The sequence below is a fragment of the Mrakia frigida genome (assembly GCF_051309035.1).
Source record: "Mrakia frigida strain ATCC 22029 unplaced genomic scaffold BDY24scaffold_24, whole genome shotgun sequence".
Taxonomy (NCBI): domain Eukaryota; kingdom Fungi; phylum Basidiomycota; class Tremellomycetes; order Cystofilobasidiales; family Mrakiaceae; genus Mrakia; species Mrakia frigida.
In genome coordinates this window covers 324,381-350,722 of record NW_027481257.1, presented here as the reverse complement: position 1 = coordinate 350,722, position 26,342 = coordinate 324,381, and the positions used below count along the sequence as shown (strand labels likewise).

General features: G+C 54.7%; 7 protein-coding genes and 1 non-coding gene across 8 annotated transcripts in view; 3 read left to right on the top strand and 5 right to left on the bottom strand.

The window, feature by feature from the left end:
• Positions 1 to 2,318: 2,318 nt before the first annotated feature.
• GPH1 (glycogen phosphorylase) lies at positions 2,319 to 7,568 on the bottom strand. The gene is made up of 24 exons (XM_076641342.1): positions 7,481 to 7,568; positions 7,228 to 7,303; positions 7,121 to 7,131; positions 6,738 to 6,950; positions 6,556 to 6,620; positions 6,229 to 6,401; positions 5,991 to 6,124; positions 5,756 to 5,854; positions 5,650 to 5,675; positions 5,511 to 5,568; positions 5,307 to 5,429; positions 5,062 to 5,211; positions 4,896 to 4,978; positions 4,723 to 4,813; positions 4,255 to 4,613; positions 4,001 to 4,150; positions 3,757 to 3,910; positions 3,567 to 3,638; positions 3,311 to 3,471; positions 3,209 to 3,228; positions 2,911 to 3,113; positions 2,795 to 2,805; positions 2,570 to 2,706; positions 2,319 to 2,476 (listed from the first exon to the last, which is right to left on the bottom strand). The coding sequence occupies exons 1-24, from the start codon at positions 7,523 to 7,525 to the stop codon at positions 2,415 to 2,417; spliced, it is 2,676 nt and encodes an 891-aa protein (XP_076494860.1). The 5' UTR covers positions 7,526 to 7,568; the 3' UTR covers positions 2,319 to 2,414.
• An 844-nt stretch (positions 7,569 to 8,412) lies between these two features.
• On the bottom strand, positions 8,413 to 11,422 carry BDY24DRAFT_416920 (ion transporter; the record flags this gene model as incomplete). The annotated part of the gene is made up of 13 exons (XM_076643640.1): positions 8,413 to 8,670; positions 8,823 to 9,176; positions 9,321 to 9,479; positions 9,579 to 9,603; positions 9,696 to 9,717; positions 9,807 to 9,889; positions 9,969 to 10,010; positions 10,085 to 10,224; positions 10,320 to 10,439; positions 10,508 to 10,519; positions 10,590 to 10,698; positions 10,792 to 10,856; positions 10,976 to 11,422. 13 exons carry the CDS (start codon positions 11,420 to 11,422, stop codon positions 8,413 to 8,415), a joined length of 1,836 nt encoding a protein of 611 aa, XP_076494859.1.
• A 55-nt stretch (positions 11,423 to 11,477) lies between these two features.
• BDY24DRAFT_129683 (uncharacterized protein) lies at positions 11,478 to 15,145 on the top strand. Its single transcript, XM_076635995.1, has 5 exons — positions 11,478 to 11,713; positions 11,845 to 11,925; positions 12,002 to 12,157; positions 12,312 to 14,222; positions 14,336 to 15,145. The coding sequence occupies exons 1-5, from the start codon at positions 11,559 to 11,561 to the stop codon at positions 14,910 to 14,912; spliced, it is 2,880 nt and encodes a 959-aa protein (XP_076494858.1). The 5' UTR covers positions 11,478 to 11,558; the 3' UTR covers positions 14,913 to 15,145.
• A 636-nt stretch (positions 15,146 to 15,781) lies between these two features.
• Positions 15,782 to 17,232, bottom strand: BDY24DRAFT_416918 (uncharacterized protein; the record flags this gene model as incomplete). Its single annotated transcript, XM_076643639.1, has 3 exons — positions 15,782 to 16,552; positions 16,629 to 16,892; positions 16,969 to 17,232. The coding sequence occupies 3 exons, from the start codon at positions 17,230 to 17,232 to the stop codon at positions 15,782 to 15,784; spliced, it is 1,299 nt and encodes a 432-aa protein (XP_076494857.1).
• A 1,571-nt stretch (positions 17,233 to 18,803) lies between these two features.
• Positions 18,804 to 19,795, top strand: BDY24DRAFT_129657 (uncharacterized protein). The gene is made up of 2 exons (XM_076635994.1): positions 18,804 to 19,547; positions 19,657 to 19,795. Exons 1-2 carry the CDS (start codon positions 18,942 to 18,944, stop codon positions 19,663 to 19,665), a joined length of 615 nt encoding a protein of 204 aa, XP_076494856.1. The 5' UTR covers positions 18,804 to 18,941; the 3' UTR covers positions 19,666 to 19,795.
• Positions 19,796 to 19,966: 171 nt separating this feature from the next.
• Positions 19,967 to 21,884, bottom strand: BDY24DRAFT_129654 (uncharacterized protein). The gene is made up of 7 exons (XM_076635993.1): positions 21,542 to 21,884; positions 21,333 to 21,405; positions 21,127 to 21,182; positions 20,892 to 20,955; positions 20,732 to 20,808; positions 20,469 to 20,588; positions 19,967 to 20,338 (listed from the first exon to the last, which is right to left on the bottom strand). Exons 1-7 carry the CDS (start codon positions 21,773 to 21,775, stop codon positions 20,156 to 20,158), a joined length of 807 nt encoding a protein of 268 aa, XP_076494855.1. The 5' UTR covers positions 21,776 to 21,884; the 3' UTR covers positions 19,967 to 20,155.
• A 1,519-nt stretch (positions 21,885 to 23,403) lies between these two features.
• BDY24DRAFT_t75 lies at positions 23,404 to 23,500 on the bottom strand. The gene has a single exon. It is a non-coding gene; the product is annotated as a tRNA-Leu (tRNA).
• An 819-nt stretch (positions 23,501 to 24,319) lies between these two features.
• MCM10 (Mcm10p) overlaps positions 24,320 to 26,342 on the top strand; it is a gene marked incomplete at both ends in the record, with an annotated part of 3,247 nt that continues 1,224 nt past the window's right edge. The window contains 6 exons of the mRNA XM_076638152.1: positions 24,320 to 24,494; positions 24,696 to 24,788; positions 24,892 to 25,267; positions 25,358 to 25,928; positions 26,017 to 26,165; positions 26,258 to 26,338. Of these exons, the coding sequence (XP_076494854.1) occupies positions 24,320 to 24,494; positions 24,696 to 24,788; positions 24,892 to 25,267; positions 25,358 to 25,928; positions 26,017 to 26,165; positions 26,258 to 26,338 (1,445 nt within the window). The remainder of the gene's footprint in view (positions 24,495 to 24,695; positions 24,789 to 24,891; positions 25,268 to 25,357; positions 25,929 to 26,016; positions 26,166 to 26,257; positions 26,339 to 26,342) is intronic.

Sequence of the window (26,342 nt, the reverse complement as noted above, 5' to 3'; positions counted from 1 at the left end):
TCGTGAGTTCCCTGCGTTTCGTCGCACTCCTTTTTCTCGTCGCGTCTGCGATTTCGTCTCGTCGCATTCTGACGGATCTCGATCTTCCCACAGGGCGGTCCCCATATCGACCACCACTATTATCAGCACTACCTCGGGATCCTCCTCGGTCCCTCCCATCACGAGCTCGAGTTCGAGTTCGAGTTCGAGCAGCCAAAGCCAGTCTACCACATTGATGACTTCGGTCAGCACCTCGTCGGTCTCCTCCTCGATTTCTTTGAGCAGCTCGAGCTCCATCTCGCCAACGTCAACGTCAGCACCCTCTGCTTTCGTCACATCGTCTTTACCTACTTCGATCGAGATCACCAGCTCGTGAGTTACAAGGAGGGAGGGAAGTCTCGACGCGTCAAAGTCTCACAGCTGATTCCTCCTCCTCTCCCCCTGTAACCTCAAGATCGGTCATTTCCTCCGAGTCGTCAGTCAGGTTTCTTTGCTTCTTCTTCTTCTCACTTCATCTAACTCAGTTTATATCTTCTCCCAGGATCAGCTCAACCGCAACAATCTCGTCGACGGAATCAACCTCGTTCGTTTCGAGCTCCCTTTCCCTTGAGACTTCTTCCTCGTGGGTTCACTTTTTCCTCCCATCTCTCCATTCAAGACTGGGTCTGACTCTACCTTTGATTCTCAGGGTACCCACCAGCGTCATCACTTCTTCGTGAGCAACTCATTCCTCCTCATTTGACGTCTCGGAGCTGACCAGATCTCTCATCGCTTCCTTCTTCTTCGAGCTACAGCGAAGTCCCTCCCACGCTCACGCCTTCAACGTCTACAGCAGAATCCTCGATTTTCCTCATCACCTCCGTCTCTGAGGTTGTTTCGGAAGTCTCGATCACCAACTCGCTCTCGCAGGTCGTCGCGTCAACTCAGACCTTCTCCACTCCCATCACCCTCACTTCGACCATCGACTCTCCCTCCGAAACCCCTACGGCATCGGCAGTACTCCTCACTTCCCTCCTGCTTTCTACCAACTCGGAATCGGTCGTCTTCTCTTCCTTCGTCCTCACCTCCCTCCCCATCTCACCCTCCCCGACCATCGACACCCCCTCTTCCGCCTCAGCCGAACCCAGCATCGTCGACGTCGCTGTTGCTGGTAACGTCGAAGCCTCTTCAAGCCTTTCGGGAGGCCAGAAGGCTGGTGTAGCTGTCGGATCGATCGTGGGAGGAGTCGTCGCAGTCACGTTGGGAGTTCTGATTGCGAAGGGGTTGATCTTGGGAGCTTTGACGGGGATAGGAATCGGAGCCGCTGCTGGAGCTGGAGCTGCTGCTGGTGCTGCCGGTGGTGCTGCCGGAGGAGGAGCCGCTGGTGGCTCTGCTGGAGGTGGGACGTCGGGAGCGAACGCGGCCACGCAGATGGGAACAGCTGCGGTACGTCTCTTCTCCTCCAATTTTTTAGTTTCTCGAAACCTCACCGGTCGTAAATCTGACCCATCGCTTTCCTCCTCTCTTCCTTTTCTCCCTCCAGACTGCAAACTCAGCGACCATGTCGGGAGCGACTTCAACCGCCAACGCCCCCGTCTACCAAGGAGTTCCCACCCAAGCCAGCGCCCCCGTCGGTGGAGGAGCAGCAGCCATCTCAGGGTCTGAGGGTCACTGGGGAACGGCAGCTCTTCCCTTCCGACGACGCCGATCAGCCACGGACGAGGAGAGTCACGAAACCTCGCCTTTCTTGGATCGAGTCGAGGAGCGAGATCAGTACGGGCAGTTGCTCGATCACTAGGGCAGTTTTCTAAGGCGAGTTTTCTTGCGCTGACGAGACTGGAGGAGGAGAAATGAGAGCTGACTCCCGGACTCGCTTTTCTCCTCCTGATCAGCTCGACGCGTCGTTCCCTTTGGGTTTCATTTGGGTTTGTTTTGTGTTTGCTTCTGCAGAGGGTCTAGCTTTGTTGTTTTATATGCTACGCTGGGACTCTGTTCTTGAAAAGGGGTCGAGTTGTCTCCCGTCGTTCTCTTCAGCTCGAGTCTCGACGCGTCGTTTCATTTTGTTTTTGGTATTTCGTTCTTTCGTTCTTTCAGGGTTTTAGGATTCGTTTTTTTGTCCTGACGCAGTCCCGTATCTCTCTTGTGCCTATGTTCTAGGCCTGTCTCGATCTATGCCGTCCCTGTTGCGTTTTTATCCTCTTCTCGCTCATGGACAATCCCGAACTGCCTGTCCTTTCCCTTCGACTTCCAAAGTACGAGAGGCAACTTCATTGCCCGACGAGTTTGATCGATGGAGAAAGGGGCTGATTCGAGACGAGAAGCAAGCATGTATGTTTGAACGAGAAAGAGAGAGAGAGAGAGAGAGAGAGAGAGAGAGAGAGAGCAAAAAGAAAAACGAGAGATGGAGAAAAGAGCGAGAACCGAGACGACGCGACGACGACAAATTCCATCTAAGTTTAACCCTTGTAAGAATCGGGGACCCGGAGAGGCTCGACGTTCCAGATCTCCTCGCAGTAGGCTGAACGGAAGGAAAAGGAAGAGCATCAGCCTCACGCGTCGACGACGAACGAACGAACGGAAGGACAGGAAAGGAGAGAGGAGAAGAACGCACTAGCAACGGCTCGATCGGACGAGAAGAATCCCATGTTGGCGACGGTGGTGATGGACTTGGTGATCCACGACTCTCGGTCCTTGAAGGTCTCGTCGAGGAGGGCTTGGGCGTCGAGGTAGGACTCGAAGTCGTCGGCGCTGAGGAAAGGAGTCGAGGAAGAAAGGACGAGGTCAGCTTTGAGGGGAAGAAGAAGACGGTCGAGGTAGAGTTGGAAGATGAGCTTACACAAGGTAGTTCTGTATCAAGAAAGAGAGAACGAGGAAAGGAGAGGGAAGGACGCGTCAAAGTCGTTTCGTCAGTGAACGAACTCGAACTCGACTAGAGGAAGTAAGTCGACTCACATCACCATGCTGGGTGACACTCTCAATGAGAGGAGCAAAGACGTGGTAGTCTCCGAACATGCCACTCTCGATAGCCTTGAAGACGGCGGCGAGAGCGGGGGACTTCTTCTCGACGGGGACGGGGTGGAAGAGGTTCTCTCGTCGTTGAGCCTCGACGTCGGGGGTGAGGAATCCGAAGAAGAAGACGTTCTCCTCTCCGACCTCTGTAGAGATAAAGAAAAGGCAGGAAGAAGAGGTGAATCAGTGGGTGAGAAGAGAGGTGGAAAGACAGGAGAGGAGAGAGGGATGCAGGACGAACTCTCGGCGATCTCGATGTTGCTGTACGACGCAGATAGAAAGAAAAGGACGACCAGTCAGTTCAGCCCAGTCTTCGAGGGAGAAGAAGAGAGCAGAAACTCACGCTCCATCGACAGTTCCCAGCATCAACGCTCCGTTCAACGAAAGCTTCATGTTCGAAGTTCCCGAAGCCTCGGTTCCGGCAGTCGAGATCTGAACACTGACGTCGGCAGCAGGGATGATGACCTCAGCGAGGGAGACCGAGTAATCGGGGATGAAGACGACCTGCGAAGAAGTGAGACGAGACGATCAAGTCAGCGACGAGTTCGAGTCGACATGTCGAGTCGAGCGTTCAAGAGGACGGAGGAAGAGATTCTTACCTTGAGGTAATCTCCAACATCCTTATCAGCGTTGACGAGCTTCTGAACCGACGAGATGAGTCGGATGATGAGCTGCAAAGGCGAATCGAAAAAAGAAAGAGAACGAGACGCGTCAGTTCAGCTTCCTTTCGTTCAAACTCCTCGTTCTGTCCTCGGTCAAGCAGCAGTAGGACATGAAAAGAGAGCTCACCTTGGCAATGAAGTAACCAGGAGCAGATTTCCCAGCGAAGACGGCGACGTGAGGGTTGCACTTCTTCCTCTCCGCGGGGGACATTCCCTTGAGGGTGAGGTATCGATGGATGACCGAGTAGATGTTCATCTGCTGTCGCTTGTACTCGTGCAACCTACCAAAAGAAAAAAGCAAGAAAGATGTATCAGCTTCGAGCGAGAGAGGAAGAAGAAGAAGAAGGAGGAGAGACGCGTCGAAAACGAACCTCTTGATCTGAACGTCGAAGCAAGCGTGGGTGGGGATGACAACGCCCAACTCGGTGTGGACGAGATGAGCGAGTCGAGCCTTGTTTCGAGTCTTGATCTCCTCCCACTCCTTCCTGAACTTGGGCTCCGTGGCGTGAGGGAGAAGACCCCTGCGAGGGAGAAAACGAAAAGGCAAAGGGACGCGGTCAGCGCTCGAGCTCGACTCTCCTTCCGACTCGAATCAAAGATATCAGAAGCAAGGACGTAAACTCACTTGAGCAAATCAAGATGCTTCAACCAATCGGCCGACCCAAGCGTCTTGGTGATAAGCTGCGAAAGCTCAGGGTTGCACTGGTTGAGCCATCGTCGAGGAGCGATTCCGTTGGTGACGTTGGTGAACTTGTCTCGTCCGAAGAGCTCCACGAAATCAGGGAACAGCTGGGACTGAACGAGCTCCGAGTGAAGAGCAGCGACTCCGTTGACCTTGTGGGATCCGACGACGGCGAGGTTGGCCATTCGGACGGACTGAGGGTAGCCCTCCTGGATGAGGGACATTCGCTCCATCTTGCCGAGATCTCCAGGGTAGATCTTGTCGACGACGACCATGAAGTCGTGGTTGAGGTCGAAGATGATCTGTGCGGAAGGAGAACGAGAAGGGGAGAGACGAAGCGATGTCAGACAACGCGCCGACCGAGAAAAGGGAAAGCGTCGGGTGTGTCGAAAAGGGAGCGAGAGGACGAACCTGCATGATCCTGGGAAGCAAGTTGCTCATGAGAGGAACTCCCCACTTCTCCAAAGCCTCGGGAAGAACGGTGTGGTTGGTGTAGGAGAAGCTAGATCGCCAAAACGAAGTCGAAAAAGTCAGCGCTCGAAACGTCTCGACCCTCTCGAGCTCAGTGTGAATCGAGTACTTACACCTTCTGAGTGATTCCCCAAGCAGTATCGAAGTCGACATCCTCCTCGTCAACGAGGATTCGAACCAACTCAGGGATGGCGAGCTGTTCAGAAAAGCAAACCGAAGGTCAGCGACGCGTCGGGCCTCTCCTAGCCCTCCCTCCCAATCATTTCTCCCCTCACTCACCGTAGGATGAGTATCGTTCAACTGAATAGCGATGAAATCCGAAAGCTCCACCCAAGGCTTGTCGAGCTTCCTGAACCGTCGAAGGATGTCGGACAGCGAGGCCGCGGTCCAGAAGTATTGCTGCTTGAGTCGAAGCTCCTTTCCGGCGTCCTGTAGAAGAAGAAGAGATGATGAAGAAGAAGAAAGCCGTCAGTTCGAGTTCGAGTTCGAGCTTCGAACAAAGAAAGGAAAGACGAGACACTCACGTTGTTGTCGTTCGGATACAAGACACGGGTGATGGTCTCAGCGGACTGGGAAGCCTCAACGGAAGCCTGGTAGTCTCCAGCGTCGAAGGATCGAAGATCGAATCCGGAGATGGGTTTGGCGCTCTGTTCGTTCAATCATCGAAAACGAAGAAGGGCCAGGTCAGCTTCGTCGTCTTAAAGCTGAAGCTCGAGCTCAGGACTCACCCAGAACCTGATGTTACTGGTGTTTCGAGTTCCGTGCCCAGGGATTGGAACGTCGTAGCTATCCAGAACCAAAGCAGCAGAACGATTGAGTCAGCTCGAGGGGAGAACGGAAAGAAAAAGAGGGAGAGGGAAAGCTCACGCGACGGCGAGAACCTCTTGTCCTCCCTGGTCGCTCGAACGCAAGCAAGAACCAAACAAGTCAGCAGCGACATTGACGAGGAAAGTAAGAAGGAGTTCAAGCTCACCTTCCAAACAGCCTTCCCTTTAGCTCCACCAACTCGCTCAGCCTCTCCGTAGAATCTCACTCGAACGGTCACGTCGAGTCGAGGGATCTCCCAGGCGTTCTGAAAGGTCGACGGCGACAGAAAGAAAGAGAAACGACCAGATCAGTTTGTAGTTCGGGAGTGGAAGGAAAGACGACAGAGAGGTCGAGCTCGAGGAAGGAAGGAAAGAAGAGGGAGAGGAGATGCGAAGACGAACCTGGTTGTCGAGCCAAGGATCAGGTGCCTCCAACTGAGCTCCGTTCTGATCGAGGTACTGCTTGAAGATTCCAAACTGGTATCGAAGTCCGTAACCCCATCCAGGAAGCTCGAGAGTGGCGAAAGCGTCAACGTCTGAGGACGAAACGAAACGAAATAAACTTGATCAGCTCTCTCGTCTCTCCCTCCCTCCCCTTCTTCTTCCTCTCCCTGTACAACCAGGAAAACGTGGGACTCACAGCAAGCAGCAAGTCGTCCCAATCCTCCGTTCCCAAGTCCAGCATCTCGTTCGTTCTCGAGCAAATCCTCCAATCGGAACCCAAGCCCGTGGACGGCGTCCGAGAACTGGGTCTTGATGTCGAGGTTGAGGAGAGCGTTGTCGAGGGCTCGACCGAGGAGGAACTCGAGGGACCTGCAGAGAACAGAACACGAGAGATGAGAGAGAAGAGGGGAGAAAGGGGGGCGGTGAGCTCGAGCGAGGAGAGATGACGGGGAGGAGGAAGGACGAGAGAGATGAAAGGGAGATGGGGGAGGGAGCCAGGAGAGGAAGCGAAGCGAGCACGAACAAGTAGTAAATCCTCTTGGGGCTCTTGGACGAATGGTACGAAGTTGTCAAGTTCCAGTTCCTGATCTACAATCGTCAAGAAACAACACCACCGAAACCCAAATCAGCTCAAACTCGCTTCCCATCTCCCCTCCCATCTCCTCATCTCCTCCTCCCCTTCTTCTTTCCGGCGCACGCACTCACCAAAGTATCCCTAGCCGAAAGCGCCGTCGCCTGGTACGCTTCCAGATCCGCTCCCACGAGGTTGTAAGCCTGCCTGGCGAGGGTGGTGGTGAGGTTGTGAACGATGGATTTCTGGATGGACGGGACCGAGAGATCCGCGTCCGCTTTGAGAGCTTCCGTCCAGACTTTTTCGTCTCCGAGAGGCCAGTGCTTCTCGCCTTTGGCGTTGAGAGGCTGTGGACGAGGAGTAGAGGGTGGAGTGGGGGTGGGGTGGGAGGGGAGGAAGAGAGGGAGAGGGAAGGAGGGGAGATGGGAGGGAAGGGTCAGGTTGATTGGTTCGTCTTCTTTGCTCTCCTTCTCCTCGAGCAGATTTTTTTTCCTTCTCTCGTTAAGTAACTACTCACCTCGTAGTTTCCTAATCAGTCCCAACAAAAGATGAAACCAACCCAAAAAGCATCAGCGAGCGTCTCAAGCTGACCGCTTCCGTCCTCTCTCCTCCCTCGAAGCTGACCTGTCAAACTCCTCTTGTGCATCCTAGGCTTGGGCGAAGGTTTCCCAATCGCTTCAACATCGATAACAGCACCGACCTTAGATCCCCCATTAAACAACAACAACAACCAGAGTCAGTCAGAAGCAAGGGATGATGTCGGTCCGAATGCGAATGCGAATCGAAACCAAAGAAGGGAGGAGGAGCGAGGAGGAGCCCATCCATCCCATCTCTCCTCCCCTCGTTTGTTCGTTCTCAGGGAAGACGTTGGACTCACGAGAGATGACCTCCTTCTTTGAAGTCCAGGAGCGCTGACGGACATGATCTTTCTAGAGGTGGTGGATGAGAAGAGATAAGGGTGGGGGTTGGGAGGGAAGGAAGGAGGAGAAGGAGGAGAGGAGAAAGGAGGAGCCGCCGGAAGATGGAGGAAGATCAGCAGCTTCAGTTTGTGGAGAGAGGCGTCGCAAGAGAACGTTCTAACATATGAAGAAATACAAGAGATGGCAAGGGATCGAGAGAGGGACGTACGAGTATGGATTTGTTGTGTTGTTGTTGTTGTTGTTGTTGTTTGTAGAGAGAGAGATGAAAGGAAGATGGGAGATGGGAGATGGAAGTCGGCAAGAGAGAGACAGGCCCAGTCAGTTTGGTTCCTCCCCTCCTCGTCTTCTCCTTCTTTTTTGTTTTCCTCAACGGAGAGACGGGCCTCCTCCTCCCCCGTCCCCACCGTCATCAGCGTCTTGCTTTGCTTGTTCTTCTCCCTTCTTGAGCTTCCTTTTCCTACTTGAAGATTTTTCAAGGGCCTGCCAATCCGAGAGACGAAGCGTTTCCTCGGAGATCGACTCGTTCGCTGCCGCCTTTTTCTTTTTTCAGCCCTGACGATCAAGTAAGTCAAGTTCCAGAAGAATCAGGCCTGGAGGACGAGAGAAAAAAGAGGGAAAGGAACCAAACGACCCGCGTCGCGAGGAGATCTCGGTTTCTTCTTTGCTCGTTTGTAGAGAGCCTTGAGGGAGTTTGCTCGACACGGTCGAAGCAGATCTAGATTTTGTGTTCGTGGATCTTTGATGATCGGAATCTAGGACGAAGGATGAGATGAGATGAGAGGCGACGCGACGCGTCTCGGACCTTCCTCCTCCTCCGTTCCTCCACGTCCTCGTCCTTCTCCCTCAGCTTTTCCCAACCCCAAGCCAGCTTCAACACATGTCCCGAAGCTCATGCTAAATCTCCATCCCCATCCCCATCCCGTTCCCTCTCCTTCCCCTTCCTCTTCTCACTCGCACTCCCACCCTTCCCACCCTTCCCCTCTCCACCTAAATCCCCAAACAAATCCCCTTCTGACCTCCTTCCAGCCTTCGCGTTGGTGTTCTCGCTCAACGCCGCCAGGAGTTGAGCAACCAACCTCCCTTGGGCCTCGACGACTTCCCTGAGGGAGTCGATCTGAGAGGAGAGCGCTTCTTGGTTGCGGGCGAGCTGGGTTGAAAGAGGAAGAAGCAGAAGTCAGCACAGAACTTCACCTGTTTCTTTTTGGGGGGAGAGGGAGAGGAGATGAGGGCGAGGATGGAGGAGAACGAAACGAGCTCGACGCGTTTCGTTTCAACGACGAACGAACGAACGAAGCTCACCTTCAAATTGGACAAATCCCTACTCTCCCCTCTCTCCCCACTAGGTCCACTCGGATCTCTCCTATCCATCCTCAGTCCATGCAGATTCGTCGAAGCGACCGGCGACCCCATCGGTAGCGTCCTCAGTCCGATTCCGCCGTTCCCGTTGTTGGCTGCTTCAAGGGAGGAAGGCGAAACCGCTCTGCCGCCCTCGTGAGAAGTTTTGCGGGAACTCGAGGCGGTGAGGTTGTTGTTGTTGGTTGTGGTGGTTGGGAGCGGGAGGAGGTTTTGATTCTCTTGGGAGAGACGAGGGGAGTTGGGGGAGGAAGGGGAGAGGGTGGAGGGGTCGGCGCCGGGGAGGTGGAAGAGGTTCGTCTGAATATACGGGGGAAGGAGGGAAGGGAGGGGTTGTTAGTATGAGAAGAGTGAAGAGTTGGAGAGGGAGAGGTGCGAGGGAGGAAAAGGAACGGCGGCTCGTCGACTCTGGGGAACGAGAGGGAAAGAGGAGAAACGACGAACCTGATCAAACTCCGAATGCCTCACCGCCTCCCAAACGCTCGAGAAGTTCCTCCCTAGTACGAAGGAAGGCAGAGCGATGAGGAGGAGTCCGAAGACGAGAAGAGGGATGGTGACGAGACGACCGAGGGTCGAGCGAGGCGTGATTTCTCCGTAGCCAACCTGGATTTGGGTTAGAAATTGAGACGAGACGAAAGGAGAGTTAGCGAAGGGTGGAATGTGGTGGAGGGTGGGAGGAGATAGTGGAGAGGGACGACGAACGGTGGTGATCGTGACGAGAACGAACCTGCAGAAGAAGAAAGAGAGGCGATTTGGATGATATCAGCTTCACGGTTACACCTCAAGAGTATGAAATACGAAAAGAAGGGGAGGACGAACCAAGCTGCTGCTGGGATCGAGCCTGGATAAGATGGCAGAGAAAGAAACGACGCGTCGAGTGATCAGTTGAGAGGATTCGAAACGACCGTCGAAGAACGAGGTAGAGCTCACCAAAACTCGTTGGGTCACCATCAGCGTTGACGAAGGTCTGCAACACGTCGTCCCAGGATCCTCGTTCGGCAAAGTAGATCAAGCTGAACGGAGGAAGAACAGAAGCGAATCAGTGGAGGGTCGCACGTTCGAAAGCGACGAGAAAGTGGAAAAGAGACTCACGTCGAGAAGACAATCATGACCATGACGATGAAGAAAGCAAGGCTGAGAGAGTAAAACAAGAAGAATCAGTCACTGTTCGAAGGAGACGTCGGAACGAGGACGAGACTCGAACTCACGCCAGCAGAGCGTCCTGAGAAAGCTTGATCGAGATTCGCATGACTTCGATGGTGAGGATGACGGTGTTGGAGTAACGGAAAGCTCGGAAGACTCGAAGCAGCCTGAAGGTACGGAGAATGGAGAATCTGAACATGACGCTCTGAGGAAAGAGGAGAGAAAGGGAGAGGTCGAAGTCAGCGACGCGTTCGGCGGGGAAGGAGGAAAAGGAGAGGAAGAAGAGAGGATGGAACTGACTGTGTCATCGTGAAGCATGATCTCGAGATAGTAGGGGAAGACGGAGAGGAAGTCGATAACGGCGAGGAAGGAAGTGGCATGGGCGAAGAGTTGTTTTCTCGAGTCCGAGTGTCCGATGAGCTGAAGAGGACGACGAAAGAGGTCAGTAAAGGAGTTGAGTCTCCGACAAGGTAGGGCTGGACACTCACTCGTGTAAAGTACTGTAGAGGTGAAAGATTAAGGAGTCAGTTTCGAGACGAGCGTGCGAGGAGTCAGGTGAAAACAACGCACTTCCAACGTGAAGAGAACGACGATAGTGGTGTCGAGTCCGAAGAGAACTCGAGCCAGAACGGGAACTGAGTGATAGCCTGGCAGGGTTGATATCACCGTCAACAGAGCTCTGCGTGAAGTGAAAGAAGAGAACACGATGAGTTCGATCTCTCGAAGCGGACGACGACGGGGAGGGAAGGAAGCGAGTCGAGGTCGAGCTCACGAGAAGAGGATCAAGAACGTCACACTCCAATGGACCATGAATGCTTCTTCTGAGCTTTTGGGTTCCTAGTTGAAGTCAAAACGAGTCCGAGATCAGCTTCTGAAGTCTACAATAGGACGAGGCGGATGCCAGCAGCGACGACGAGGCCCAAATAACGAATCGAACGAGCTCAACCCAAACTCACCTCCATCAACAGAAAGACCTTCCTCCTCCAACTCGACTTCATGCTTCTCGCGATCTCCCACGTACTGTCATCCTCGGCTCCCAAGCTGCTGAGGATGTTGTTGGATCTCCGCCTCATCCTGGCGTCTTCTCCCTCGTCGTCCTCCTCTGTGAAGTTGACCTTTGGGTTTGGGAGGTGCGATCTTCGATGCACAGGACTTGATCCGAAGTCGTTGAAGAGAAGAGAGTTGGGATGGGAGGAGAGGGAGTGGATGGAGAATCCTCTTGATCGAGCGTTGTGGGAGTGAGTGCGATTTTGGGAGGGACGACGTGAAGGAGGGAGAGGAGCAGAGTGAGGAGGAGGAGGAGGGGAGTTGAGCTCGTACTCTTCGGCAACGAGCGAGTGCGAGGAGGAGGAAGAAGGAAGTCCAGGGAAGGCAGAAGTCCGAGAAGAGGAGGGTTCAGCCATAGATGCTGATGGCTTTTTGTTGAGATTTGAGATGATGGACGTTTGAAGGCAGCCAGCGAGGGAAGGAGGGAAGCTCACGACGTTTTCGAGGAGGTCCGCTTTCTTTCCTCGTTTTTCGGTCTTGATCTCAACTCCCATGGTCCCTCGTTCACTAGGATCACTGCTAGGGCATACTCTCAAGCCTGCTTCACCTTCGTGCTCGGTCTCGTCAACTTCGTTTGGGACAGGAGGAGGAGGGAGAGCTAGAGTCGTCTCTGGAGGATGGGAGGAAGGAGGAAGGAGGTTGAGCTCGTGAGTTTTCTTTGACTTCTCTCCAGCTCGACCTCAGCGTTCATCTCCCTTTCCGAGGCTGAAATCCAGTGCAAGAAGGTCACCAGTATTGACTCTCCGCTTTTCTTCCTGTTTTCCTTGCCTCTGTCCAGGTCCGTACCTCCATCTTCGTCGCTTCGACCGGGAGCTCACGAGCTTCAGGCTTCCTCGACTCCTTCTTCCTCCAACAGCTCGTAAGTGCTACTGCAGCTTCTACCTTTCTTAAGCTTCGCAGAAGGAAACATCGAGCTGACGATCCGTTCGTTGTAGTCCGGCACACTCCGAACAGCAGTCTCGCTCGGTCCATCAAGACGACAGTGCATCCTCGACCTCGAGATTCAAAAGGACAGACGACGAGAAGTCGTCAGACGTCGCCTCTCGTTCGCTATCCGTCACAGATATCGAGCCTTGGTTGAAAGACTTGTCGTGAGTTTGAAGTCTTTGTCGTGGGCTTGGAGTTATGTCGGCAACACTGAACGAGAGCGTCGCGAGGAAAGTGAGAGCACAACGGACGAGGCTCAAGGGCTGACCTTTTTTTTTTCTCGCCATCTTCGCTTTGGTTCTGTGGTCGCTCATGTAGAATATCTCAGCCGTTGGCCCCTTCACCAGTCGTCAACCCCAACCCCACTCGCAAACGTCCCCGATACAAACCTCTTCCGTCTGAAGGAAGATCCGTCCCTCTCTCAACTCGTCGTCCTCCTCCTACCGCTGCTCTCCCCTCCAGTCCACCGCCCTCACTCAAGTCGATACCCAAACGGGTTCCCCCTCCTTCAAATCCAGCACCGTCGGTCCCTCCAGAGAACTTCTCAACGTTACCGAAGCAGCCATCACCACCGAAGGTGTTCAACGTCTTCGACCTCCTCGAGCCCTCCGACTTCGAGCTTCTTCAACCGCCACCCCGTCCTCCCCCACCTCCATCACCACCAGCTTACATCCCACCACCGACATCTCTCCATGCAGAAGAGTCCCATCCACCTCGCTTCAACGGTCGTCGGAAACAGGAGGAGGAGGAGAAGGAGGAAGAGGAGTCGAGCGAGTCAACGGAGATCGAACCGACGACGCGTCCCAGCACGACCTCGAACCCGGAGACCCAGTGGAGGCCGGAACAGGCACCTCCTCCAGAGCCTTCTCCACCTCCCCAACACATCGTTTCCGTCGCCTCCTCCACTTTCCTTCGCAAAACGCGTCTCGAGAACCTCGACTACCACATCGCTCCTCTCATCCCAACCTTCCTCTCCGCTCCTCCTACCACCACCCAACTCTCCATCGAAACCTCACAATCTCGCAAATCCGCACCCATCCCTCCCGAATCCGACATCCTCGCTCAGATTCAACGCCGGTTCGAACACCTCAAACCCGAGGAGCCTCACGTCGTCGTTCGGAACCCACCACCAGCACGTTCCTGGAGCTCTACTCCCTCTCGATATATCTCCGCCATACCATCCAATCGACAAACACCCCAATCCGAGATCGATCGAACAAAATTCCTCGGCCCTCCTCGCCCTCCCGCCCAAGTCGCGGACGTCCTCCTCGGAGACGAAACGACCAGCACCTACCTCCTCGGCCAACAGGAGAGTCGCTTCTTCCACGAGGTTCGTCGTCGGAAAGGTCAACAAGAAATCGTATATCCATCCTTCGAAGGAGGGATCGTCCCAGGAGGATCCTCGTCGTCGTCTTCCTCCTCCTCCTCCTCCTTCTCCCTCTCTCGAGACGCAGCCTGGTCGGAAGTCCTCTCCCCCCTCGCCGCCGCCACTACCACCCCCGACTCCGAGTCCTTCACCGACTCCGCCTACCTCGAGGATCAACGTCGTCTCGGTCTCCTCGCTTCCCATCCGGATCTGGAAATCACGTCGGAACCCTGGAAGGTCCTCGTTTCCTCGCCGACGACGTACAAGATCCCCTCGAAGACGTCCTTCCCTACCGCTTGGCTCGAGGACTGCGATCCTACTCTCCTCGATCCTGTCTCTGGGAGGAAGAGACTCGATCTGGACCCTCCCTCCAACGGAGTCGCCGCCGTCACGCCGGAAGCAAGGGAGGTCGTCGAGGAGGATTCGCTCTGGATTGAGATCTGCTCGGCGGAGAAGAGGACGATGACGACGAAGAAGAAGGAGTTCGAGGTGACTCTGGCTTTCTTGGCGGAGCAGGTGAAGGAGGCGAAGAGGGTCGAGGAGGAGAAGAAGAAGGCGGCTGAGGAGATCAAGGTCGTCGTCGCGTCGAAATCGGTCGACGTTCCGCGTCGTTCGTTGTACTCGGAGGAGATGAAGGTCTCCAGGTTCAATTTAAACGTCATCAGATCCAATCCTTCGATCGCACTGAAGAAGTTGGAGGTCGACGGGATGATCACGGTTGCGAAGGGGTTGAAGAGGAGGGAGGGAGAGACGAGAGAGGAGGCGATGAGGAGGTTGGTGGGCGTTCTGGGAGGTGTTTGGACGGATGAGAAGCTGCCTAAGATGGAGGTCGGATCCGAGAGCTTGCTCGAGACGGACCTGCTGTAAGTTCGAGTCCTCCTCGCTCTCTCGTTCGTTTGCTTTTTTCTTCGACGCTGTCCGACTTTCGCTCACCTTCCTCCCTCCCTTCCTCCTCCTTTCTTCTTCTCGACTCAAGCCACCTTCCTTCCCCACCTCAGTACGAACTCGTTATCAACACCACCCCTACTCCCATGAACTTCATCGACACCTTCGCCTCCGCCTTGACGCTCTATCACCTCCAACCCGAAACCTTCACCTCCCTCGTCGAAACGTCCATCTCCCATCGCCCACCGCCCTCTTCCTCTTTCCTCCTAAACGCCGGTCCCCCCCTCCCCGTCATCTCCCTCTCCCCCTCCTCAGCTCGGATCCTAAAACTATGGCACTCCATCGCTCCCTCCTCCTCCTCCCGTCGGCCCCTCCCTGAAATCATCGCGGTGAACTATTCGCCGTCGTGGAGGGACACCTTGCCTCTCACGAAGGATGCTGGGTTGGTAGCTGCGGGGCTGAAGCTGATGCAGAGGTTGATGAGGAAGGGACCGAGAAGGGAGTGGGAGTGGGAGGGAGGGGAAGATGATGGGGAGGAGGAGGTGAGGATCTTTAGGAGGGATAGGTGGGTGGTTGAGAGGAAGGAAGGCCAAGAGGGAGGAGGGAGGGAGAGTTGGTTTATGGATTTGAAGGGGGAGGAGATGGTGGCGGGGAGGGAGAAGAAGTAAGTTTTCGTTTGCAGTTTGCAGCGGTTTCGATTTACAGTGGGTGACCGTTTTTGGATAGGTCGTTTGGTTGCTTAACGAGTGGTAGAAGCGATGCTTATTGTTGTAGTTTTTACGCTTGACTGGGAGATCTGACTCTCATGGTGAAGACGAGAGAAAGTAGAAGCCGACGGGAAAGGTCGCACGTCCGTCTTTTCGAAACCGAGCTCGGATCAAAAACTCGACGTGCAGGCGAGCGACCCCATCTCGATAAGCTGAGTGGAAGTCGAAGAAAAGTTAGCCTGATTGGAAGAATGTTGAGGATGAGCAAAGAAAAGGGATATCGAGACAAAAAGCGAGGGGAGAGGTTTCAAAAGGAAAGGACGAAGGAGGACGCGACGCGTTGAGACGAAGAAGAAGGGTAGTTTTTTTGAGCGAGATGGATATGATGAAGTAGGTATGGACTTCAAGGACGAACGAGACCTTCAAAAAATGGTACGGAAGTGGAAGGGGTATGAGGTTCAATGGGGTAAATCTGCGAGACGCGACGAGCGAAAAGAGAAAGGCAAACGAGAGCGAAGAGAGACGAGAGAAGGAGAAAACTAGAGTCCGACGGGCAAGTGAAAGGATGACTAGAGACTAAAGTAAGTATACTAAACCGTCCATGGCACCTGTGTAGAGGTGAGGAGACGGACGAGAAGGGACAATGTAGGGGGAGGACTTCCGAGGGAGGGAGCGACGACGCCGACGAGGAGAGAGAGAAGCTGGTGGCGGGTTGATTGGAGAGGATGGGAGTAAGGGAGGTGAGAGTCGACGAAGTAGGTTGGGAGGAGGAAGAGGGAGGGGAGGGTGAGAAGTCCGACGCCGACCAACGATCCGACGCCCTTCTCCCTCTAAAGGTCGATCTCGTCGTGCCCGTAGTCCTGATTTCCGAGGCCGATCTTGAGGTTCGTAGGTAGCTCTCCGTCCTCGTATCCAGCCATGATCTCCTCGAGCTTGTCGACCTGCTCCTGCCCTCCGACTAGGATCGTTGCGGAGGTGATGGAGGGTTGGAAGAGAGTTCGATCCCTCTTGACGACGAGGTCGACGAGGCTCTTTCCGTTGATCGAGGGAACATCCATCGTCTGATTCGATACGTCCCAGAGGAGAGAGATGTCCGATGAAGCGGTAGGGACTTGGCCTCCAAGACCGAGGAAGCAGAAGCGGATCGAGTCGTCGACGAGGGCATTCCCGTCTTGTATCTCGCCTTGGTTGTTCCAGATGACATCCAGGTCGACGAAGATAACGCTCCGAAGTCGAGACCAGCCGGAAATGCATAAGGCGACGTCGGTGGATAGGCGAAAGACGGGATCCAAGATCGAGGTCGCGTCGTTGACGTGAAGGACGAGCTCGGTGGGATTGCAAAGTTGGAGGAAGCCGAGGTCGAATGGATGTATCTTGAGGATCGGATCCTCTCCCTCTTCTTCGTCGTCGCTCTCGTCCCTCTCCTCTTCCTCCGGATCTCCGTGAACGAAGATGGTGAGACGGTCGAGATGAAGGGGGTCGTAGGCGGCGAGGCTCGACGGAGATAGGGGCAAGTACCAGATGTAGGCGGAGTTGATCTCGAGGAATCGAACGTTGTTGATAGAGAGACGCGAAAGAAGGGGTGTGCATGGTGAAGGAGGCTGGAAGAAGACGAGGGAAAGAGACTGTCAGCTGGGAAACGCAAGTCGAGCTGAGCTCTCCGAGTGCTCAACTCACCTCCTTCTTCATGAATATGTGAAAAGCCGTGAAGCTCTCGAGCTTGACAGACCGATACAGCGTCGGTGTGAAGATGTCGAAGCAAGCTCGACTGGCTAGGGAAGTGGCAGCGAGAAGGGGAGGGCCTCCGAACCGGATGATTCTCTCAAAGACCTCGAGGGGGAACTGCTTTTCGAAGGGTTTGAAGTTACGGTATCGCTGAGCCTGCGGGTGGGACATGAAGTTGGGGATCCGATCTTGACCGTGGCGTGGAAACCTTCGAACCTTGAGGGGACAGATTCCGGGAGGAGAGGAAAGATCAGTCAAAGGAGAGATGAAGATGAAGGACGAGACCTCTCACCTTCTTCCACACCCAGACCCTTCCACCTCCACTGCCAATGGGCGTCTTCGCACTTCGCTGGACCTCCTTCATCGTATCCTCGTCGGTGTCCGCGATCCAAATTCCTGCTGGGTTGAGGGACTCCTGTTGAAGTTGAAGAGCTCGGTAGGACTGGGATCCGATGTGAAGAAGCTGCTCGTTTCGTTCGCGAAGTTTCTTGTTCTCCCGCCTTAGCGTGATGACGAGCGCGCGAGCTGTCTCGTAGAGTGAAAAGATGTCGTCCATAAGGAGGAGAAAGAAGGAAGGAGGAAGGGTGGTCGAAGTTGGAGGGGAGGAGAGGTGAGGTGAGCTCGAGCTCTTTTTTTCGACTCGAGCTGTCCCCTCCTTCCTTCCCCTTCACGGCCATGATCTCAGCTTCCTCGACTCGACTTCAAGCTATATGTCGTCCAAGATGGAGTCGGATGGATACCAAGCTCGGATCTAGGAATGGAAGGCTCGCTGGGAGCTCTGGGAGGGTCGTCTTTGTAGCTGGAGGAGAAGGAAGGGAAGGAAGAAGGGAGTTGAGCTCGACGTCGACCTCGTTCGTTCTCTTCCTTCCCTTCGCCCTTACTCTGAGCTTTCGCCCTCGATTGGACAACGCAGAAGCTAACCTGTACTCTTCCGCTTGCTTTCTTCATCTCCTCAGATCCGAAGCTGGACCCTCGAAACCTGATTCGGAGGAATCAACGACACCCGCTGCTCCCAACCCCAAACCCGTCTTCCGTTGGACTCAAGAACCATCACCACCTCCTCCTTCTTCTCGTTCTTCGTCATCAGCAAGACCTCGGACGACATCTTCCACGTCCAGATACTTTACTCCCCCAACAGCCTACCCTCGATCTTCCGTTCCTCCTCCTCATTCGCACCTCCCGCCCAACTCGAGGTCCCCTCCTCTTCGTCCCACTTTTCCCACTTTTGGCTCTCGACCCTCGAACTCCATCCCCCTTCAAGATTCCTTCCCTCTAAATCTCGACACCCTCACTCCTTCGCGCTGGCGACACATCATACCCGCCTTCCGAGACGTTCCTCAGACACCTTCGACCTGGTCTCGCGCCGTCCCTCCCAAAGCTGGAATCGAAGTCCTCGTCCGCCCCCACTCCGTCGAAATCTCCGCTCCCGATTTTGGAATACCACCCTCCACCAGCTTCCCTTTCCTCTGGCTCAAGGATTCCGACCGAGCGTTGGTCGTTCCGAACGAGAGGAAGCGACTCTCTCCTCCCGTCAATCCTGATCGAGCTCCCTCAGTCGGGATCTTCAGAGAAGGTGGTTCGTGCGGCATACGGGTCACTTGGAAGGGAGAGCTGGTGGACGAGACATCGCACTACCCGATGAGCATGTTGGCGGAGTTTGCGAGGAGGAGAGAAGCGGAGGGAGAGTCGTCGTCGTCGTCGTCGTCGCCGGAGCAGGACAGCACAAGGATCGCTTGGTTCGACGGCTCGAACGCCCCCTCTCCGACGATACTACCAGCAACAGGCTCCGATCTACCTCCTATCGACTACTCCTCCGCCTCCTCCCCCAACGCTGAGCCCTTCCGCACCGTCGCCTCCATCGCCGCGTCGGACCTCATCAGGTCGCCAACGCCGCTGGGAGCGGACCCTCTCGTTATTCGACGAGTGGGAACCGACGCTCAGAACACTAAGAGGATCATCACTCCCAAGGAGCTGGACGAGGTAGTCGATGCTCTCGGCGCAGAGCTGAACCTGACATCGGGTTTCCGACGAAGGACTCCCTTGTCGGAGAGAGACGCGCCTGGAGGATTGGATTTCAGCATGGATCTGTGGTGAGTCTTAGTCTCAGATCTTGTTTAGTCTTGCGTTCTTATCTCGAAGATCCACGAGCTTCCCCGAATCGAACGCAGCGCTGAACCTCTCGTTCGTCTCGTTCGTCTCTCCCCGACGCGTCGCAGCTACATCCCCTTCCCTCATCAATACGAAATCATCCACAACGACCACCGAATGACCAATCGAACTCTCCACGTCATCGACGGCTTCGAACTAGCTCGCAACCTCCACCACGCAGCTCCCGTCGCGTTCAACGCTCTCGTCCTCAATCCGATCCCCTTCGGTTCCGCTAAATCCCTCACCTTACCAACCCGCCGCGAGACCCCTTCCAAACCAACCATCGTCCTCTCCCCTCTCTCAGCTCGACTTCAACAACTCCGTCGAAACATCCCTCTCTACCGAGATTCCCCTCCCGTCGCAACTCCCGAAATCACGTCCATCAACTTCGCTCCTTCCTTCCAACGCATCCTACCCCTCAACGACGACGTAAACAAGACGCTGCAGGGACTGAGGTGGATGATGCTGGAGGCTGCTCAGGCGTTGGACGTCGAGGAGGACAAGCAGGGATCGGGGGTGGTGACGCAGACGAATTGGGGAGTGGAGAGGACGAGGAAGGTGAAGGTCGAGTTGACGCCTGGAGATGCGTTCATCTTCAGAAGGGACAGATTCTTGGTTGGAGAGGAACCACCGGCGAAAATGGGAGATTGGGGGCTGGCGAGATGGTTCTGTAACTTGAAGAAGCCGTTGGCGAGGGAGGGAGAGGGGGAGGAGGTTCAACAGGTCAGTCGAGTCTCGAGTCTTCGTTCGCTCTTGCCACAGATTCGACTACTTCGTTTCTCCAGACCTTCCACTGACTCTCCTTTTGTCTGCCTTCTTTTCGCTTATCCAGAAGGAGTGAGAGCAACACCACCTCCTCGCCGGTCGGGTCAGGGAGGACGCCTCGTCTTCCTCGTCGGTCACTCTTCGTTTACAGGATCAGGACGTCGCGGAAAGGAGTGGAGGGAACGATAGATATGTTTAGATTTTAGCTTTGAGTGCTTGAGTCTATCAAAAGTCACGGTTGAGCGTCGAAGGAAGGGGATGGCGAGGAGCTCGACGCGTCGGGACTCGGTACGATTCGTTTCTTGATTACTCTCCGTGTAGATCCCTCCTACTCTATGCTACCCTTCCACGTCCTCTTCGTCTACTTCATTTTCGTGAAACCAAGAGCTCGTAGATCGTCAAAAGAGAAAGAAGCAGGAAGAAACGAAGGAAACGGAAACCAAAAAAAAAAACGAACCCCCTCCTCCCTCTGCTCTCCTTCTCCCAACGAGACCCAAAGTGCTGCTTCACCAACTCCGGTTCTCTCTTCCCTCTCCACCGCGCACCACCCTCTAATCTACCGCTCTCTAGTGTTGCGGCTCGAGCGGCGGCAATTTGGGAGCCACAGGTCTCAACACTCGGTTCCCACCCTTGGGCCAGATCTCGTCCCGTCTCTGAGGTTGAGCCCATTCCTCAGGAGTGATGGGTTTGCCGGAAAGCTTAGCGTCGAGGGTGTAGGATCGATCTGCACCGGGGTAGATTCCGTATCCCTGAGGAAAGGCGAAGAAAGAACGCGTCGACGAGGAAGGAGGAAGAGGGTCAGCCTCGGCTCATCGTTGTCGCTCTTCCTTTTGTTCGAAGGGAGGAATGTTGAAACACGAGAGAAAGTAGAGGCCTCACTTGACCAGGAGGAGGTTTGATGTCCTCCCACTTCCTGAGGACCAGTCCTTGCATCAATCGCTCGTTGTCTCGCTCGACGATCAGGTCGGGATCGTAAGGGAGACGACCGTGTTGTCCGGTCTGTTGAGACGACGAAGGCAGGAGAAGAAAGTCAGCTTGAACTTTTGGGAGTGTAAAAGGTACGCGGAGAGCAGAAGAAGGTGGGAGGCGACGAGGAGGTGGGAGGATAGAGGGAGGGAGGGAGGAGGAGGAGCGAAGCTCACCCAAGGGAAGAACTCGTTGGCGGTGGCCATGAGACTGAACAAGACGGCGATTCCGAGGTTCTGTTGACTAGTCCTGCCTGTTGATCGACGAGAAGAGAACGAGCGGAGTCAGTACGAGCGAGAGGAAGAAGAAGGAGAGAGTGAAGAGAAACGAACGAACCGAGTTGACCGATGATCGCACCTCCCAAGAGCCCTCCTGTAGCAGCATTCCAGGCTGATTCTCTCTGAAGATCCATCGACGAGATTAGATAGACGAGTCGTAATCAGCCTCTCGTCTTCGAAGAAGAGATAAGATGGGAGGAAGGACGAGGACGAAGAGAGGGTGGGGTCCGGGGACTCATGGAAGGGGAAGGGAGGGAGGGTGGGGAAGGAGGGAGAGGGAAAGCTCAACTCACTCCTCGTAGGTTGGCTGAGACTCCTTCTCCGATAGCGACGGCGGGACCAGCGAGAACTGAAGATCAACATCGAGAAGATATCAGCATCTTTGGGAGGTTGGGAAGGCGAAGGGGAGGGGAGGACGAGGGAAGGAAGGAAGGAAGGATGGTGGGAGATGGAGGGAGGGTTTGGTTGAGCTTTGAGCTGAGATAGAAGGGAGACTCACGTAGGACTGATACTATTTTGGATTGCCTTCTCAGGATCGAGACCCATCCGTCCTTTGGACGATCCGCAGAGTTCTACATCGACCCAGCAAGGGAAGAACGAAGGGAAACAATCAGCTGAGTCCCATCTCCTCCCATCGGCCCCTCCTCCGTCTCTCCCTCCGTCCTCCTCTTCCTTCGTTCTCTACCAGACTTGAGAACGGAGACTCACGACGAGAACGACGAAGCCAAAGGACAAGATCATTCCGTAATATCCCACCTTCCATACATCCGAGTAGACGTCGTGAGGTTTGAACGGTTGGCCCGGCAACGTCCCTTCGAAGATGGATCGAAGAACGACGGGCGAGAACTCTCCAGAAGGGAAACTGTAAGGGGAGATGGAAGGTCGGGAGGGAGCAGGAGTGGGACGTGGGAGAGGGCGAGATGGGTAGAGGAACGAGAGCATGGCAGCAAGCGAGAGAAGGGTGGATGGATGGTTGAGGCTGAGGAAGAAGAGAGGAGAGGGAAGGGTTTGGAGGGGGGGTCGAGCGCGTTTGGACTGAGGAAGGTTTTTCTCTCTCGAACATATCGGGATGTATCAAAAAGTCGACTTACGCGACCAGCAGCGGATTGTCAAAATTGAAACCCCGAAATCAAGGGACTGGAAGCTGATTCGGTGACACTCTCTCTACGAGCTCAAAAGTCGACTCAGTGTGCGACCTCAGACATCGATGTGTCTGTTTCAAAGCCACTAGATATAGCATTTCATTCTGGGTGAAGAGGAGAGAGGAGGATGCGTGGAAGCCAGCTTCAGGAAGAGAAATGAACAGCTCGAGCGAGCGACCGAACCGTTCTTTGCGATGCAGCTACGACGAAGTTGTGATTTATCAATGGAAGGCAGCAGGCGAAGGTCCGAAATCGGACTATCAACGTGAGGGGATTGTTTTTTTCGGGTTAGGCCAGGACCTAAGAAGGGAAGCTTGCTCCTTTGGGTCAGGGATCAAGAAATTGAGACGCGTCGAGCTTGTGGTCATTGAACTTGATTCCGTCGGACGAGTTGGGTTCAGGAGCTGGGGTGCAAAGAGGAAAAGAAGAGCCGATGATGACTATAGAGAGTACGTTATTGATACGACGAAAGTTCAGTCGAGCGGAAGAAGGAGTAGATGAAAAATGAAGAGGGAAGGACGCGTCTGATTTTCGACTTTCAATAGCCTGACTCAATGTGACCTCAGTTTCAACCTCTCAGCTTCTCATCACGAAGGATGAAAGTGCTGAGGTATTGCTCTCGTTCGGTAATCATCAGGAGAGGAAGACGGGAGAGAGGGCAGCGGACGTGTCGAGTCGGTTGGACAGTTCTTCTTCTCCTCTCCCTTCCTTCTTCTGCTCGCCAACTGAACCGGGAAATTAATACCCTGACACTTGCCAGCCTTCCAACTTCCGGGGTGTGGGTTCTGATGAGACGAGACTGTCGCTGAACCTCCGAGGGAGCAGCGAGGAGGGTTTCCCAACAGAGTGGATTTTTCGACTCGGATCTTCGTCTCGAGCTTCAGTGAGCAGAAAGACGATGAGCGGGCGACGACGGTCTGTTAAAAACGAAAATGCTTTTGAAGTGAGCACGGCGTTGATTAGATAGTCAAGCAGCAAGAAAGGATCCAGAGGAGGGAGAGAGAAAGAAGACGCGCCTGAATCCTCAACTCTGGACAGTCTCAACTCAACGCAATCTGCGTCTGACCTCTCCAGCTTCTGAACACGAAAGAGTGAAAAAAATGACTCTTTCCATAACAATCTCGTCACCTGTAAGTATCAGGGGAGGAAGGGCGGAAAGAGAGGAAGAAAACGCGACTCGACGCGTCGGCTGCTCCCTCCCCTCCCCTTCCTCCTTTTTCTTCTGCTCGCCGATCAAACCTAGAGGTCAGCATCCGAACAGAGTAATCGAACGTGAGTAAAGTCGGGGAGCCCAGGAGTAGGAACAGCAAAGAGAGGGAGGGAATTCGACGCGTCTCTCGCTCTTCCCTCTCCCGAGCCAAAACGAACGCTCCCAAGTCAACCCAAACTCACGAATCGAGCTCGTGCAGTCGTGGAGGGCAGCAAAAGTGAAGACGATGGGATTCGAACCCATGCCATTTCTGACTAGCGAGACAAATTTTCATTCACCTTAAGCTAGCGCCTTAGACCGCTCGGCCACATCTCCCTACAGACAGCCAAGTGTCCTTTGATGACGGCAGATCTCGGTTTGGGGGTCCTGTCTGCTTGTGCTCTCTCTGGGACGGAGGGGGGAAGGGAGGAGAGGGACGCGTCGCGGTAAGAATCGAAAGATCCGCGGGTGGGGTGGGTGTTCTCTGAGCAGGTTGAGGGCAGTGAAGGGAGGTAGTTGTCAGTTTGGAGTTGGGAGAGGCAGATTTGGGACAGCGGTTTAGAGTGCAGGAAGGAGGGGGACCCCAGGTTGCTGGTTCAAGTCGCGTCGGTTTTCCTTCTTCTTACTTTTTTCCCAGTTTCTCCTCCTCGCTTTCGTCCTCCCTTATCTCCCCCTTCCTCTCAGTTCGCCACTTCAACTCTCGTAAGGATTTCTCCTCAGCAGCGCGTCCCCATCGCATCCCAACGAGTCCCTCGCCTCTGCTCTCGTCAGATCAGATCCTCTACAAGAAACATCAAGGGACAGAAGAGGCGTCTCTCGAACCTAGCAGATGCACTCTCTCGGAGAGAAGTAAGCAGTCGGTCCTTGTGGTTGAGAGGACGTAAGGAAGAGGAAGACGCGTCCCACATCGAACTCCCTTGCCTTTTCTACCTGCTCTTTGACCGCTGATCTTCGCTCGTCGTTCTTGTTGGATTCAAACGAGGGTCAAAAGAGAGGCTGCCATAACGTCGTCAAGACCGAGGAAAAAAGTTTTCGTTCCCTGACGACGACCACCCTTCGACCCTCGAGCTGACACTTTGAATTTCGAGACGCGCCTGCTGTTTCTCCCTCCCACCTTCCACCCTCCCCTCCCCTTCCCCCTCTTCTTTCCCAGCCATGTCCAAGACGAACGGGAAGTCTCTTCCCGAGCTCAAGAGGGAGCAAGCGAAGCTTACAGAGATGATTGCTCGCGAGGAAGCAGATCAGGCTTCGAAGAAACGAGCGAGGGAGAGGGAGCTCGTCAAGAGCTCAGGAAAGGTGCTCGTTCCTCAGAGTCCTAGCAAGAGTCCAAGTGAGTTCAGATCTATTAGCACTGGGATAGAGGCGTTCAGCAGTGCCCGTAGGTACATGAGGTTGCTTAGGGCTGCAATATGCGCCGATGGAGTCGTGAGGAGCAAAGGAAGGAAGGAGGAGGTCGTGTTGTTGAGCTTCCCTTCTTTGGTCGAGCTGACTCTCTCTTTCTTTCGTCTCCTCCTCCCGTTCTCGCTCTCAGGGAATTCGAAGGTCGTAAACTGGACGGATCCAACTAGACCTCATCCCCTTTCGCCCAAGAGGAAATACAACGGGGCTGCTGGACGATTCGATGGTGAGCTTTCCCTTCCCTCCCTTCCTTCCCTCTCCTCGTTCTCGCTCCTCGTTCTATCTCTTCAGCTCACATCTGCCTCTGCTCTCACGTTTGCCCATAACAGAGCTAGCACCCCCGAAACCTCTTAAACCCACTCACATCATCCCTCCGCCTCCTCGTCAATCAACCTTCCTCTCCTCCGTCTCTCAAGCAACCAACGCCGCTTCGTCCTCCTCGCTCCCCCAAGTTCAACGAACCTCCAACTTCACTTCTACGCCAGCCATCGCTCCACCCACTCGGAAAGGGAAGGAGAGGGAGAGGGAACCTATCGATCTGGAGTGGGAGGAGAAGGGAGCTCTGGGAACGAGTGCAGGAGGGAAGAGGGAGGAGGATGGAACGGTTGCTGAGAAGCTCGAGATGGGACCGAAGGAGTTTGGTGTTGGACCTGGAGGGGATAGGGAATGGAAGACGGTCGAACCCAACTCTGGTATACGCTTGAGGTGAGTTAATTCTTTCCGTTTCGATCGATCTTTCTCGTGTTTGCCGAAGGAGACTCGAGCTCACCACCTCCTGCTCCTCCTCCCTCACAGAGAACGAACCCTCTCCCACGAAACTCTCCAAGCTCACCTCTCCGATCGATTCCACGTCCCTCCTTCCCTCCTCTACTCCATCATTCGACTTTCTCGTGACGGAACCTTCTACGACATCCCTCTCCTCGGAGACTGGATCACCATCGCCGTCGTCGCTGAGCAAAACGGAGGAGTCAAGTTCACCAAGGGAGGTCCAGCTATCGGAGACGAAGCTTCCGACGACGATGGAGACGAAGACGGAGCAGCAGCACCCGATCCGAACAAGAAACCTCGAGGAAGGAAGCCGCCGCCAAAGGACAAGGCGAAGAACAAGGGTCAGATGAAGAAGAAGTTCGTCACGTTCAAGCTCGTCTCGCTGCCGACGAAGTCGTCTGGGAAGGCCGCTACGGGAGGAGATGCTAGCTTGACGATGCTGCTCTTCGAGGCCGACTCGTTCACGTCGGGAGGGAGTAGGAACGGAGGGAAGAAGGTGTACAAGGGAGGGAGCGGAGGCGCGTTCGAGAAGTTCTGGAACTTGAGAGTTGGGACGGTGGTGGCGATCTTGAACCCTAGGGTGCTGAGACCCATGAAGGTGAGCATCGATTTGGGCTGCGAAGAAGATCGAGGGTCGTCTGAGCTGACCGTTTCTCTCTCTCTCTCTCCCTTGCCTTCGTTCTCAGGGCGCCATGTCTCCTCATCCTCTCACGAACGCTCTCGCCATCAACCCCGAGTCCGCTGAGTCGATCATGGAGATTGGGATGTCGAGGGATATGGGAACCTGCACTGCGATCAAGCTCGACGGAGCGAGATGTGGGAACTGGATCGACAAGTGAGTCTTCGTCGCGTGTCGTTTGTCCTCGTTTCCTTCAAACGCCGTCGCTGATCCACCCACCCATCTCCTTCTCCTCTCTCTTTTTCCAGACGGATCGCCGAAGTATGCGAGTTCCACCTCACCGCTGCTCTCAAGAAGTCGAGATCAGGACGAGCCGAGTTCTCTGCGAGGTTC

What these genes read in the sequence shown, in the direction of transcription:
- BDY24DRAFT_129654 (XM_076635993.1), bottom strand. Translation starts at nt 21,775, where the DNA reads ATGCTCTCGTTCCTCTACCCATCTCGCCCTCTCCCACGTCCCACTCCT. An exon ending in TTGGCTTCGTCGTTCTCGTC is followed by an intron (nt 21,406 to 21,541) that starts GTGAGTCTCCGT and finishes GGGTCGATGTAG; the next exon opens with AACTCTGCGGATCGTCCAAA. An exon ending in TCTCAGCCAACCTACGAGGA is followed by an intron (nt 20,956 to 21,126) that starts GTGAGTTGAGCT and finishes ATGGATCTTCAG; the next exon opens with AGAGAATCAGCCTGGAATGC.
- GPH1 (XM_076641342.1), bottom strand. Translation starts at nt 7,525, where the DNA reads ATGTCCGTCAGCGCTCCTGGACTTCAAAGAAGGAGGTCATCTCTC. An exon ending in ATGTTGGAGATTACCTCAAG is followed by an intron (nt 3,472 to 3,566) that starts GTAAGAATCTCT and finishes ACTTCTTCGCAG; the next exon opens with GTCGTCTTCATCCCCGATTA. An exon ending in GTCCGATCGAGCCGTTGCTA is followed by an intron (nt 2,477 to 2,569) that starts GTGCGTTCTTCT and finishes CCTTCCGTTCAG; the next exon opens with CCTACTGCGAGGAGATCTGG.
- BDY24DRAFT_129657 (XM_076635994.1), top strand. Translation starts at nt 18,942, where the DNA reads ATGACCAATCGAACTCTCCACGTCATCGACGGCTTCGAACTAGCTCGC.
- BDY24DRAFT_129683 (XM_076635995.1), top strand. Translation starts at nt 11,559, where the DNA reads ATGGTCCCTCGTTCACTAGGATCACTGCTAGGGCATACTCTCAAGCCT. An exon ending in CCTTGGTTGAAAGACTTGTC is followed by an intron (nt 12,158 to 12,311) that starts GTGAGTTTGAAG and finishes TCGCTCATGTAG; the next exon opens with AATATCTCAGCCGTTGGCCC. An exon ending in TTGCTCGAGACGGACCTGCT is followed by an intron (nt 14,223 to 14,335) that starts GTAAGTTCGAGT and finishes TCTCGACTCAAG; the next exon opens with CCACCTTCCTTCCCCACCTC.